This window comes from Lepisosteus oculatus, chromosome 21 (genome assembly GCF_040954835.1).
Source record: "Lepisosteus oculatus isolate fLepOcu1 chromosome 21, fLepOcu1.hap2, whole genome shotgun sequence".
NCBI lineage: Eukaryota > Metazoa > Chordata > Actinopteri > Semionotiformes > Lepisosteidae > Lepisosteus > Lepisosteus oculatus.
Genome location: NC_090716.1, coordinates 6,360,609 through 6,374,736, shown reverse-complemented (window position 1 = coordinate 6,374,736; position 14,128 = coordinate 6,360,609). Strand labels below are relative to the sequence as shown.

General features: G+C 36.2%; 1 protein-coding gene across 2 annotated transcripts in view; it reads right to left on the bottom strand.

Annotated features, from left to right (window-relative positions):
* Positions 1 to 10,012, bottom strand: part of mapk8ip1a (mitogen-activated protein kinase 8 interacting protein 1a) — a 47,378-nt gene extending 37,366 nt beyond the window's left edge. Inside the window, exon 1 of one of the 2 annotated variants that reach the window (XM_015339378.2) lies at positions 9,728 to 10,012. In XM_015339378.2, coding sequence (XP_015194864.2) covers positions 9,728 to 9,972 — 245 coding nt within the window. In that variant the 5' untranslated portion in view covers positions 9,973 to 10,012. The remainder of the gene's footprint in view (positions 1 to 9,727) is intronic. The other variant, XM_015339376.2, reaches the window with a different exon arrangement.
* Between the last annotated feature and the right edge of the window lie 4,116 nt (positions 10,013 to 14,128).

Sequence of the window (14,128 nt, the reverse complement as noted above, 5' to 3'; positions counted from 1 at the left end):
CTGTACATCACATTATAATTAAAAAAAAAACACTGCTTTCTTTTTTACTGACATCTTTGCTTTGCGAAGCATGGTTATGGTGTTTCTTGAAGTCCAGACCTCCTGTCTCACACTTTACAGTAAGGGGTTGAACAATGGGACTGGTATCTACGTAAACCACAGGTGATGCTGTATACTGTTCAGAATAATTTATTTTTGTCCATATGGAGGCCTCCATTGCTTGACAGCATGGTGCCGAGGGTGAGACTGACTGTGGAGTACCAATGGAAGCATTTCTAGAAAATCATTTACGGGGATTTTCAGGTGCTTTTGTGGCTGGGAAGGGGTGGCATAGCAGAAACCATGACTAACTGATATTAGATGTTTCTTGTTCTATTGTTTGTGTCCCTATAAACCATAAATTCTGTTAACCATTTAGGGTAGCCCATCCTTATTAAACAATAACCGCTCAAATTATAAAAAATATTTAGAAAAGAAAATGTGAAACGTTACATAAATCATAATGCAAAATTATATCTACAAATAGAGTATGAGTGACATATCAGCACGGCAAACCTAATCAACAGATGGAAATTTTAAACATGGCAAAATAAGTGAATATTTGCACAATGTGTTTTGGAAGAAATATTAGCAACAAGAGAATCAAGAAGTAAACATGGTCCTTCTAAAACCGGGGCTCCTAATTCTTGCCCTGGTGACCACCACATTTGCTGATGTTTGTTCCAACTGAGTTCTCAGTTATATAATTTAACCAGTAGGGATTTTAAAAAAAAATTAATTACTCTTCTCACATTCTCATGTCGCCAAATACAGGCTTCAAGAACAGCAGTCAAAAGTTTCACGTCATATTTTTCATAATAAAGGATTCTATTGGTTCAAGCTTAATTGGAACGATTTAACCCTTCTCAATATGTCTTCAATATCTGATTAATGTAAGAGAACCAAGTAAGACGAATTGACTGTGGCTTTTGAGGATCAGAACTGTGGACCCCTGTACTGAAGCACTCTAGAGCCCAACGGTACTGTAAAGTAGCAGGAGGACATCTAAATGATGTGGTGTTGAAAGGAGTCTCTTGCAATTGCCTTTTCAAAGTGCACCAGGCACTGCACAAGACACTCTGAGGAACACAGTGGGGAATACAATGAAATGATTACGTGACATGCCAAAGGCATCAGGCCAAGATAAACACTCATGATGTGATCTTCCCCATTGTTTGCTGCTTGTGCATGCTTCTCCCAAGCCTGGCCAGGATGCTTCTCTCAAAATCCACTTGTAGCCTAAGCCATTTAATCAAGCAGTTTATCCTAAGAAGAAACACGGGACAGGATTTAATCAAGCATTCCATATTTGGAGTTTAATACTTATGAGGTAAGACAGAAAGGAAAGGTAATGCAGGATAACAACAAGATTACATTCAGTGTCATTCTGCATATTCTGGTTTCCTCACTCCACCATGACATCAATCTAAACTCTTAGCTAAAAATCTAGGTACAGAAGTTCACATGTACTGGATTGTGTCAATTGCTTTACAGTCTACTAGTCATTAATATCTGCACAATTGCACTGTTTTTCTCAACAAAGATTCAACACCATTTCGCTCAAATAAGAGTTCTAGTAACCAGAAACAAAATGAATATTTCTGGAAAGAAACATGTACTGTCAGTACTGCACGCCTCATATTCTTAATCCAGACTGACAGCTATGTAATACTGTCACAAACAGCAGATGATTACCTTATATAGACACTGCACCTTGACAATATCAAAAAACTTTGCTGTCATCTTACTATACCTAAAAAAGAATTAAAAAAGGTTTGAAATTCTATTATTTTTAAAACAATACAAAGTCATTCTTCAGTATACTGCTTCCCACCCTTTCAGAGGCACTCTTAAGTCTCCAAGAAAGAATCTGTCCAACAGGATTATCTTTCTACTGACCCATGAAGGTGGAAGATCATAATGATATTAGTCACTTTGTCAAAAGAGATTACAAAGCAGTAATTCAACTTGTTGTGATGCAGTTTACAAGTTCAAGATTCACTCAGCCTACATAGTCATAGGTCTCCAAAATTTCTGAATCATTTCAAGCCATCCCATAAATGTGTTTCCTATACAGCTTCAAAGAACCCACTGCATTAACACTGCATTGTTTGTAGAAATTGAACCACAGAACCATAAACAAAAAACAACAAATTAATCAGCACCACTTTTCTTTTACTTCAGTTTAGAAGTTTGTTTTAGACTTTACACCTTAAACAACTGATAAAAGAGGTGTCGTTCACACACCAATTTCTTCACAAAGCCTGTAATCCTAAAGAAGATGCAGCAAGTGCATCCCTGTAGCATATCTCTTTGGGTTTTCACAACTACTGACTCCGATCAATACAGAAAAGGGAAAAAGGTCATATACCTCAAAGCTCCCAAAGCAGGAATCACTACCAGAAGGAATATCAATAGCATGCTCAATGAAAAGAGAGCTGCTCTGAGCCCCCATTAGCAATCCCAGCGGAAGGCTGTGTCAACATGAAATCTGGCTGGGTTCTCAGATTGTGATGCAGAGACCTCTTCCAGAGGGTTCTATTTACACAGAACACTAATTACAACTACTAAAGTTATGGACTTTTGACAACTAGAGAAGAACCATACCATAAATCAAGTTCAACAACTGGTGATGGAAATTATGCAAAACAGTGATCAGGATGTATTTTTTTATTCAGACTATCCCTTACAATTTTACTCTTGCAGATACAGCCTTCACAGTGCAAAATAAAAAAAAAACCTGCATCCCCTGGGACTGGAGTATACTATAGCCTTCCTGCTTTTGAAGCAAAAAGACCTTGGAATGACAATGAACTCAGTTCTAGGAAGTTCAGAGTCCTGAATTTCACATGCAACAGAATCAATAAAAACTATCCCAAACAGCAGCTGTTGTACAAACAAACACAATTCACATAAGACTCAAAATAATTTTAGAGAGGGCCCAGGAATGCAAAATGTGTAGAGTGTGATGATATTATTATTTTACAAATGACTTCTTAGAAACTTCTAGTGTTCTGAGATATTTAAATCTTCTAAAAGCAATACCACACCCAGACCAACATCTTTCTCAGGTAAATGCTTTTGCAATTCTTCTGATGGATTTGTGAATTTAAGAGAGTCATTGAAATCTACTATAATTGTTTATTCACGTCTCCTTTCTATAACAGCAGAAGTCAAACCTTTATCTGAATGAGAACTTATGAAGATTGCGCAAGTTAGATGAAAGAGCACTATCAAGGTCAAAGAAATAACTGCATTTTTCCAGATTACATATTATAATCAATTATGTGCAACATACTCTATCTATAGAGTTTTCACTGTATATCTTAAAGGATGTCTAGTCTTTGTCTGACTTACAGTTCAGAAGCCTTATGCTACAAACATCAGGAAATCAAAAGCTGTATACAAGAATACATTTCTCATTCACTCAAATTGTAATTTACAGTACATATTATAATGTTTAGACATTTGAGCCTGGGCCAAATCTTCCAGGCTAAAACACTTAAACATTATAATATGTAAATGACTTTCAACATTATCCTACAGAGCTGATTGCTTAATAAAAGAGTACTGTACACGAGTAGTTCAGGTGGGTAGCTGCGTCAGCATGCGTAGGCTGCAAAGGAACAAGTAATAGGTTTATTCCATGCTGAAAAAAAGGAGAAAGAGAACACAACGTTTCGGCCGTGGAGCCTTCTTCAGGTGTCTGTACACGAGTGCCCATATAATTCAGAAGAAAAGGCTGGTTCTAGCAAAAGCAAAGACTACAGCCTATATAAAACGTTGGAAAAATCCCCAATTCACCAAATCACTGGCCTCCCAAATTATATATTTAATTTGAATTTTCTAAGTGCTTCTTATTTAAAAAACTGTTAATTTGACTACCATGTTTTATATATTTCTGGAATTGTGCTAATGCAATGCGTAGCAGTCCTATAATAACCCAAATCAGGGTATGTTTAGCATGAATGAAGAAAGCTATATCCCCAAATGAAATTATACTGGAATTTAATTATTTAAATTTAATTACTGTCAAAATGGAACAATAATTGTGCAACACCAGAAACACTGTATTTCAAAAACACATTTATTCCTACAAACATTAACTAATATGATGGGGTTTTTTAGGTCACCATATTAAAAGCTGAAGCTATCCCAACACAGAACAATCTCAGGACTGGAAAAATGACAACTTTTAGCTGCAATCTTTTCGCTATCAATTGCAATGAAAAACTGCACACATTCCATGCATATACGATAAACTGTAGCTATAATTTAAAGATCAGACATGCACTATGAGTTATTTTAAAAGTATGTACTAACCTATCCTCTAGCCTTTTTTCTTACTGGTGTTCAAACTGATTGAACACTAACTGTATATTGTACTGTATATAACAATATAGTACTGGACAAAACAAAAGCACAAATATAATAAAGGAAAACGTTCAGCGAGATTTAATACCACTGTCAAGAAGCAGTATACTGTCAAGAAATCTGCCTTAAATGTCTTGCAGTCAATGCTTAAATTGAGCAATTACATAAAGTCCAAAAAAGACTCTCATGTTAAATGGGAAATCCTGACAGGGCAGACAGGTATTTTCTGATAGATCTTACTACACCAGCAGTAACGCCACAAAGCGTTTGTACTTGAAGAAGAAAAATAGATCACAGTGGTTCAGACTTGGTCCAAAATGTCTTCAGCAGTAGTTTTACTGATGAAGAAATAAATTGAAGAAATTGATGGAATAGGCTGAAAAACAATAAAAGACAAAAAAGGTAAAATAATCCACAGTAACATCTGCTGTATAGAACAACCTCATTAAATCAATTTGAAAAGAACGAGACATATGGTCTGGAACTATTTTTTATAGGCTCTGTTATTAGGATGATTTTATTTCTATTGACCAAAACATGGTGAACAGAGCATTAGTATGAAAGAGGAAATATGTGCTTTGTAGAAGACTTCCTCTACAAGGCAGGGCATTAGAATTCAGAAAGCTACTAAAAAGCAGGAGCTTTCATATAATATTCCCCATTAAATAAGATGCACCATTCACTACTGATGGAAACACCTAGAGATGAGAGTAAAAGGTCCAGGGACATTTTCCTTCTTAAAAATATGGAAATGCTATTTTCCATAGATCAGTAAAGTACATTCAGTCATTCAACTGTAATTTGTAGAATTACTGTATACAATTTTACTATTTTTATTTCAGGTAGTATGTGTGTTCAGGTAATGAATCACATACATTATGTAGACAAGACTTTCAAAAATTGAGTGAATGTGATATGTCCATATTAAACTGTAGCTCTTCAGCAGCAAGTTTTTGTTATGTGGTTATTTATTTGTGACAGAGAACAGTTTCCTTTGCACATATCTTTACAGATAGCACCTCATTGTTCTCTGCTCTGTGTAATCCTCAGGAATATTAAGATATAGTGACTATGGTGTCTTTATCAGAGTCTTAATCAGCTCTTTTGAGGACATTTGTCTGAAAATATGCATCTCATCTACTACAAGTTCAGATTCTACACTTGGATGAACTGTATTTTGTCCCTATTCACAGCACCAATTTATACTGTATTTGTAAGAAACATAAACAAACGAAGAAGACTCGGTGAAATAAAGGAATGCATTTTAAAAGGTCTAATCCATAAAGCAATGCAAGAATGCTACTGTACTACATTACAACTATTACTTTATTTTTTATTATAGAATTTCTGCTTTACATTTGCTTAAAGGGTAAACTGTATCAACTCAAAGAAACATATGGTCTAGGACTGTTTTTTTCTATTAGGACAATTATATTCCTATTGACCAGAACTGGAAATCTTTAATTTCTTTACATAAATATTAACATGAGGGCAGCGTTAATAAGAGACCACAGGACTTATTGTTGAAAAATCAGCTGAATGCTTATGGAATGGTAACATCAAAAGGAGAGCCAATCATATGAAAACAACTGATAACTACTGCCCAAAATGTTAGTATTGAACTTCTGTCAGATCACCCACTTAAAAATAGGTGGTAAGCAGAACACTCCTCAACACAAAGGCTGTTCACAGCAGTTTCAGAGTCAAATGTATGTCAGTGATCAAAGACATGCCTGAGATCACAAGTGGCTTTCAGGACATAGAAGAATGTGCCTTATGTTATGGGTAGTAATAAATATAACAAGTGTCCAATACAAAAAGAAGATGAAAAAGAATCTGCAACTACTTTGAATGGATTCCACTTTTATAACATACTGTAAATGGCCTGCATTTGTCCCCAAGCCAAACAGAGTTTAAGGTCTTTGAGAATAAAAAATGCATACCCGGTGTGCTGTGTGTGTGATCCACTAGGTACCTTAATTAGTCTTCTTATCTTATTCAATTTTGTTTTTCTCATGAAAAACAACATCTTTGCTTCAGAACACAAATACTGCCTTGGACATTAAATCAGCTCTAAATTAGGAAAACTAAATGTGAAATAAGGTTGTACATCATGGGCAATTTCCCTTAATTACAAACTCAAAACACCAAATCCGGAGTGCTGTTTACTGTGCATTTGTAATCAAAGGACTTGAAATTAGGGAAACTGAGGTCAGGATACTTGATCAAGATGTAATATGAGTTTTATGTCACAATATTACATGCATGAATAAGTCAGTAAAAAATCAATAAACACTGGGAATTATCATCATAGATTTTTGTATGATATACTGTACTGTATGATTTGCCAAAGACAAAACTGTAGTATATTTAACATAATTCTGATATTTATTTAGCTCATATTATAGCTTATATTCATAACTCTTATATTGAATAACAGGACTAGCTTTTAGCAAAGTATAGTATTCCATGGATATCAGGATAACATTATAGTATTTATAATTTATAACTGTTAACATTCAATTGTTATTTAATTAGAGGTAATTTGGATAATGCTGTGGCAATCACAACTATACTATGTGAGCTCTACTAAACATCTCCATTTGTATTTATATTGACTTATTTCTGCATCACTTTTATTATAATCACTAAAAATGACTGGCTGCCTGATAACAGAGAGATAGGTATGAGCATGCAGTATGTATGCACTGACCATTCAGATGACACTTGATTTGTTTCCCAAATTTCACAATCTTTCCCCTCTTCTACTTTCTCCTTCGTTATTATTAATTTATTTGGCTGATGGTTTGATCCAAATTGAACTGCATTTGCACATATTTATACAGCTGGGTATGGTGCAACTGGAGCAATTTGGTTGAAGTACTACCTTGCTCAAGAGTGCAACAGCAGAGCCTCAGCTGGGATTGGAACCCACAACCTTCCAGTTACAAGTCTAGAACCTAACCTCCTGTTGCCCCTGATGAAATTAAATCATTTTCAATAGCATGAAAACCAAAGGAAAGGTCCTGCTAAAAATGATTTGTTTATCTAATTCCAACATTACTGACATTTTAGATTACATTTCTGAAAAGAACTAAAAGATGCATGAAGAGCATACTGAATCAACTAAGCAGGTACTTTCAGTATGCAGGCAGTCAGATTTAATTTGCTGCAAATTACAGAATTCTATTATTATCATTATTCAGTCATTAATGCATTCATTTGTTGATGGAAGGCAATCTGTACACCGGAAAAGTCACATAAGGGCCATTGAGCCTTCAGCAGAAGATAGCATTAAAAATATCACACTAGTTTTTTAAACGACTGCAATAACATGTTGTGAAACTAACCCTTGCAAATGACTGTAAATAAAAAATAAGTCAACAGATGTCTTTCTGTTGGGAACCAGCCAACATGTGAAGTGCTGGGGATTTTTAAAGGTTATCCCAGAAATACAGGAAAGCTAAACGTAACAAAAAAAGGGATTTACAGATTATTATTTTATGGAATTTACTGAATAATGTAGGCAATGACAGTCCCTGTAGTGCATCCTGACTTAGTTCTGTGACAGATTACGTCTCTTGAAAGTTAAACACATACTGTACATAAATAAAGCAAGTGTGGACATTCCTTTACAGTGTGTTAATATTTTTGACAGGTTGAAAACTCAGTACATAAATACTGAGTTTTCAGTATTGTGCACAGTATAACAATACATTTGTCATGTACTTTAGTCACCGTAATAATCACAACAGTCTGTGCAATGATTGTTTACTTGTTAATGTCAGCATCTTATTCTTGGTATGCAATTGCAATGGGACAGCATCCCACACTGCAAGAAAATATTGGCTGGTGCACATTTTTATCCACTTCAATCAGATGCAAAGATACTTGTCAGGAGCAGTTTCTGACGTTCAGCACAAATACTTTCCTAATTTGTTGAGTTTTGAAACCCCACTAGATATGAATATGTCACTGTAACATATTTTTGTACAGCAAGATCTCATCATTTTTTCTCTGTATACTCTGTGGCAGCAGCAGCCGAACCACTGCACATACCCCACACACTGTGCATGACAGATCTCATCACTGCATTTTCTTGTTTCCCCTTTAAAAGAGATGTACACATCCTGCACCCTGATAAAAATGGTGAAACATGTTACCCTTAGAGACCATAAAGGCTTCTGATCTATAACGTTTATGCTGATGGAAAAGTGAAATGTTTGCTGTGATTTTTTAACCACAATGCTATGAAACAGAAACATGTTTCCAAGGTTGTTTTCTTTCTGCAGATAACAGATTCAATCAAAGCATCCTTAAGTTCTTGAAGCAAAATTATGCACAAGTGCAAAGGCTGTAGTAATGTACTGGATTTAGGAGGTTTGAATGCCATAAAATGGACAACAGATTCAAAGTTCTAATAGCGACCTCTCTCCGAGCTTAAGTATTTAGCAGAATAATGCATGTTCGGATTTACTCTTATTTGCTTAATATCTTGAATAAATACAATGCATATTTCTCGATTATAAGGTCAGGTAATTATAAAGTTACTACCAAACTAGTAACAAACCATTCACGCTCTGTATCGACTTTTCACACACAAGCACTATGACTGTTGCTGTCAACCAGTTGCACACATACCTGAAAAGCTGTGTGATGCCTCTATTTAGATAAATAGGTACAGTAGATACGTAATATATTTATAGTATGTTAAATCTATATTTTACATTTCTAGTGAAGAGTAAATAATGGTGATATTTAGATTTCACGAGTAGTCTTTTCGCCTAATATTCTCATCAATTCCAAATGATCAATGAGTTCATTCGTGTTCGAGATTTGATGCAAAATAATAAGCCCAAACCAAAAACAGTAACAAAATAACGTGCAGCGCTTTCCAACTTCTAACAGCAACAAACAGAGCTTTGATATCTGTTTTGTTTCCTCCGCGCAGTGTCGTCAAGATCACGGGAGTTTTCAATCTGTTCACCTGAATAAAAATGGACTACGCCCTTTAATTTACATGAGAAAGACTCGTGTTTGTAAACAGCAACTATTTGTGTGCGTCCGCCAGCCTTGCCCCGGTTCTCTGTATCGATTCAATTTACATAACGGGATGCACGGAAAAAAACAATGCACTTTCCGTCTCGGAAGCAACCACTACTACAGTATATTCATGAGCATCCCCTTTCTGCAGTAACAATCTATCTGCTATAGCCTGTCACTGTTTTCAATCCGTCACCAGCTTCGTTATCCGAAAAGCCCTTAGGCTCGATAGGGGTTTGCGGTACCCTTTGATTATCCTGAGCTCTATTACCTGAAATTAGGCGAGGAGGTGATGTGCAAACCCAAGAAAGGGGATCCAGTTGGAGACGGGTTTCTTTTTTCTCTATCCGCCATTCTCTGCCCTATTATTATATATCCATTCGTTCGCTCCTGGAGAAAGTAGTAGCCCAGTAGCAGGGATGCTGCGATGGAAATCCAGTTAAGGAGGAGAGGCGAGAGAAACAACACACACACACAGAGAGAGAGAGATTGGGAGGCGAGGCGCCAGCTTCTCATTCCAGGTCCCCAGAAACAGGCGGAGCGGACCTGTGTACGTTGATATTAACCGGAAAAACAAGGAGAATCGTCTTTGTCGTCATCGTCTCAGAAAACAAATCAACTTAAAATGCAAAATCCGTCGTTAATTCAATGGAGTGCACAGCAGGGCAAGTTAAACTTCTGAAAAATATTAAATAATACTTTAGTTACTTGAAATGGTGTCAGAATTGGATGTTGTCAACCAAAAAGTGGTTACAGTATATACATTTTTTCTTGTTGCAATGAATATTGCTATTGTAGCAGCCAAGTCAAAAAAAAAATACAATGCCGAGGTCATTCGGAACAGTTACCACGTGTTTAAGTGGTTCAATGTAAGTGCCTTTAAGGACTCTGAATACACTAGGTCTCTTTGAAGCCTTTTCTGTTCAAACCTAGTTAAGGTTTAGGGGTATCTGCATGCAACACCCTCAATTTAACATCATATGTCAGGTGTTTTCCTAGTCTGCAATTTTTATCTAAAGCTTTTTGAATTTTATTTGCGACTCCTATTTTGGTATAACCTGCAAACGTGACTAGTTTATTAAATACCCAGAATCAGAGCAGTGGTTCTAGTATAGATCCCTGTGGTACTCTATTAATTAGTGTGCCCAAATCTTAGCATTTGCCTCTTATCTGTATCCTGTTTTTTATTATTGTCAATCCAAATATGCACATTTTCCACATATGTATATCCTATATCCTGAATGTGATAAGAAATAATATTAAGAACGTTGTCCTTCCACCACCTGGCATTCTATTGACTTCTTCCTTGGTGATCACCTGAGTGAAATACTGTTCATAAAACACGTTACAAATGAGGGGAGTTCACTTGACCCATCCAGCCCACTTGGCAACAGCACTTAGTAATAGTGCATCAGCCATCTTTTAAGGCTCTTCTGCTGTTTCAATGCTAGAACAACTTTCTAGTTTTATTTTACTTAAGCCTCTACTGGAATATCCCAAATATCCTGTTTTACTTTTCATTAATTGGACCCTGTTGTTATTTTAATCATTTCATAAACTTCTTTCTTATCCTTTATCCTATACAGAGTTTGTAGTGTATTACCTATTAATGGTTTCTATCTCTTAATATTCATGCTGTCTCACTCCACTAATAAGTGAGCTCAAGTCAACTGGGTGCAGTTACTGCAGATTAATTTGATATTTCATTTCAAGTTACCCACATTGATTGGCCTATTTACCCCTGCACTGTGCTTTGTAACCAGGGAAACAGCCCATTCATATCTCCGAGCTTGTCCATAACGCCCCTCCTGGTGTGACTGGTGAGTTGTGATCCCTGAATCTATTCATAACATGATTGCAGCAGGCCTGAATGAATGCACCAATGCACTAATACACCCTTTATGTTGTATTTCATGGTTTACAAATCAATTATCATGTGATACTGTATGAGTAATGACTGTTCAATAAATTGAATTATATATCAGAAAGATCATTTTCTTTAAAGAACAAGGTACATTAAACAAATGCTGTGGTATACTGTACAATAGTACCTGCTGGGCTTTAGAAACACACAACAGCCTGAAACACAAGAAAGATACGTCAGTCTGGTCCGACAAAAGTCATTCCGCTGACATGCCAGATATCAGCAGATATAGCATGTGTTTTAATAACCTTTCCTTTTAAGCGAAAAAGGAAAAGAGTGAATGCAAACCAGCTCAGCATGTAAAATGTATTTTCATTAAAACAAGCATTTTCACTAAGCAATAGCTTAGGTGAAAGGTACATTTGAAAAAAAAAGTATTTGTTCTCCTACAGGTATTAAGCAAATTCAAGACAAGATTTGTTCCGCCAACCTACAAAATTCTTTAAAAAAGTCATCATCATCCAGGTGGTCCAACAACAACCAGGTGCAGAAAAAGAATGACAACATTTCTTTGCACAGCAAAACGGAGGCCATCATTTTAATAATTTGTTTGATGTGAAATGTACTGAACATAAGTCATTCTAAACTTATAAATTGCGGGAAATAACCTGTATCTCAGAAGAGTTTCACATGAGATGAATGTACAGATGCTATAAAAGCTGCTGATCTGATGTTTTCTCAGCACTGAATACAGTATATACCTATGGAATGCCTTATTTTTAGAATCTGTTTTCTCCACTGACAGAAGTGTGGTGGCATGGCCGTTACAGTAGGACTGCTGCATGACAGCACTCTCAACTAGAGAAGCACTTGGTTCCAATGTTCAGTTCTTGCCTGAGGCTCTTTCGATGTGGAGTTTTGTTTTAGAATCCAATGAAGAGAAAGTGGGTCCCATCCTATATGTATTGTACATTGGGATCACTGGCATAATAACTGCTACAGTATATACAGCAACAGCAAGGAATTATTTTATGGATTCCTTCTAACAGTTTAAGCCATGTCCTTCCCAAATACTACATTTTTGCTGAGGCACTTTAGATAATTACAGCCAATTGAATTTTAGATGATGAATAATCCAGGTAGCTTTCAATTTGCAGGATAACTGTAGTCAACATGAAAGGACGGACATTTTTGCATAAATTTAAGCAGCGTTAATGAGATATAGAGGAATTAGTAACCTAATTTCAGGATAAATTCTAATGGAATTTTTAAAATATTAATTTAAAATGCCCAGATGAATTTGTCCTTATTTCTCCCGCAGACCTGCAAGTTGGGAAACTCATGCAATCTGTTTTAATGTCAGCCTTTCCCTAAAAAACATATTTTTGGAAAATAACAGAAGAAAAGAGCTGTATGGTGTATGCTGCAAAGTGCCCAGTTTTATATTTACTCTGCTTATCACATAAAATTAGAGACAGCATTTTTTCTATTGAATGCTATTTATGATAACAATCTAAACAATCAAGTCAGGCTAAAAATCGGTTATAAAGGGTATCAATATTTTTTGATACTTCATTGCAAAGCTGATTTTCACAGATCTCACTGCTGTTTTCAGTTGCTGACAGAAGACAATTGTAGAATATTGCTGTATTTATTCATGCTTCTAAGTGAGAAGATGATACTAATGCATAGTAACAGATGTCAATGGACTTATCCTGTTCTTGTCCAGACTGTTTACACTGTTGCTCATCAAAGGCATGGCAAGGTACAGAACGATATTGGACTGATAGTGATTCAATTCAAGGCAGAACAATTTATAAAGAATAGAGTCACAAGGGAGTCATATACCTAAAGGTTTTAGGTCTGTTCAAGTCCAGTGGTAGCAGTGGATACCCCCATGTTGTTGTTTTTTACAAAACTTCTAATACACCATAAGAGCACATCAATAACATCTAGGATGCAATTTAATCTTCCCCATGATTTTCACAGATACCACTCCTCTCAGTCCCTTTGTGGATTATTAATTGGCTTGACTTTCGGCACCTTGCAGAAGGAAGGGTAATTTCCCCGAGCCCTCTTCTAAATGTTTTAGAATCGGTGCATAATGCAGTAAAGTGCTCTCTTTTCAAGTGAGCGGAGCAGCTCCTGAGGCCATGTACGGAACAGCGGCTCACCGGTGCTTACACACAGATCCTCCCATAAACGTTTCAGCTGCTTTAGTCCACCAGAGCAACATTCTGCGTGAACAGCAGATCCCGGAGCAATTAATTGGAGCCATGGACACCTTATTAAAATACACAGTACAAGAGAAAATAACACCTGAAGAAGGCTCTACAGCTGAAACGATTCTTTTCTTCTCTTTTCAACATGGAATAAGCCTGCACTTGTTCCTTTGCAGCCTATGCCTGCTGATGCAGCTCCCTACTTGAGCTACAAGAGAAAATAAGTTGACTTTCCAATAACTGAAACAAAAACCTGAGTTTTGTAAACTGTCCAAGGGAATTATATGGATAAAGAAAATTGCTGGGGGTAATTGGTTCTATAACGAATCAATAAGAAGCAGAGCAAAAACAAACCCTTCTGTAATACGCTACAATACCACTCCTACTGAAATAGTTCCATGTACTGTAGCTGCAGACAAAATCTAAAGTGCTAGGTGTCATTTCTTTTTCTCACACATGCCTTATTCAATTTTAAGAGCAAATGTGTACGTGATGCCTTTTTGTTTAGCTTGTGCAAATGAAACTGGAGATCATAATTGGCAGGACCTGGTCCAAGAAAGCTAATTTACTGTCTTTTCATAAGAAA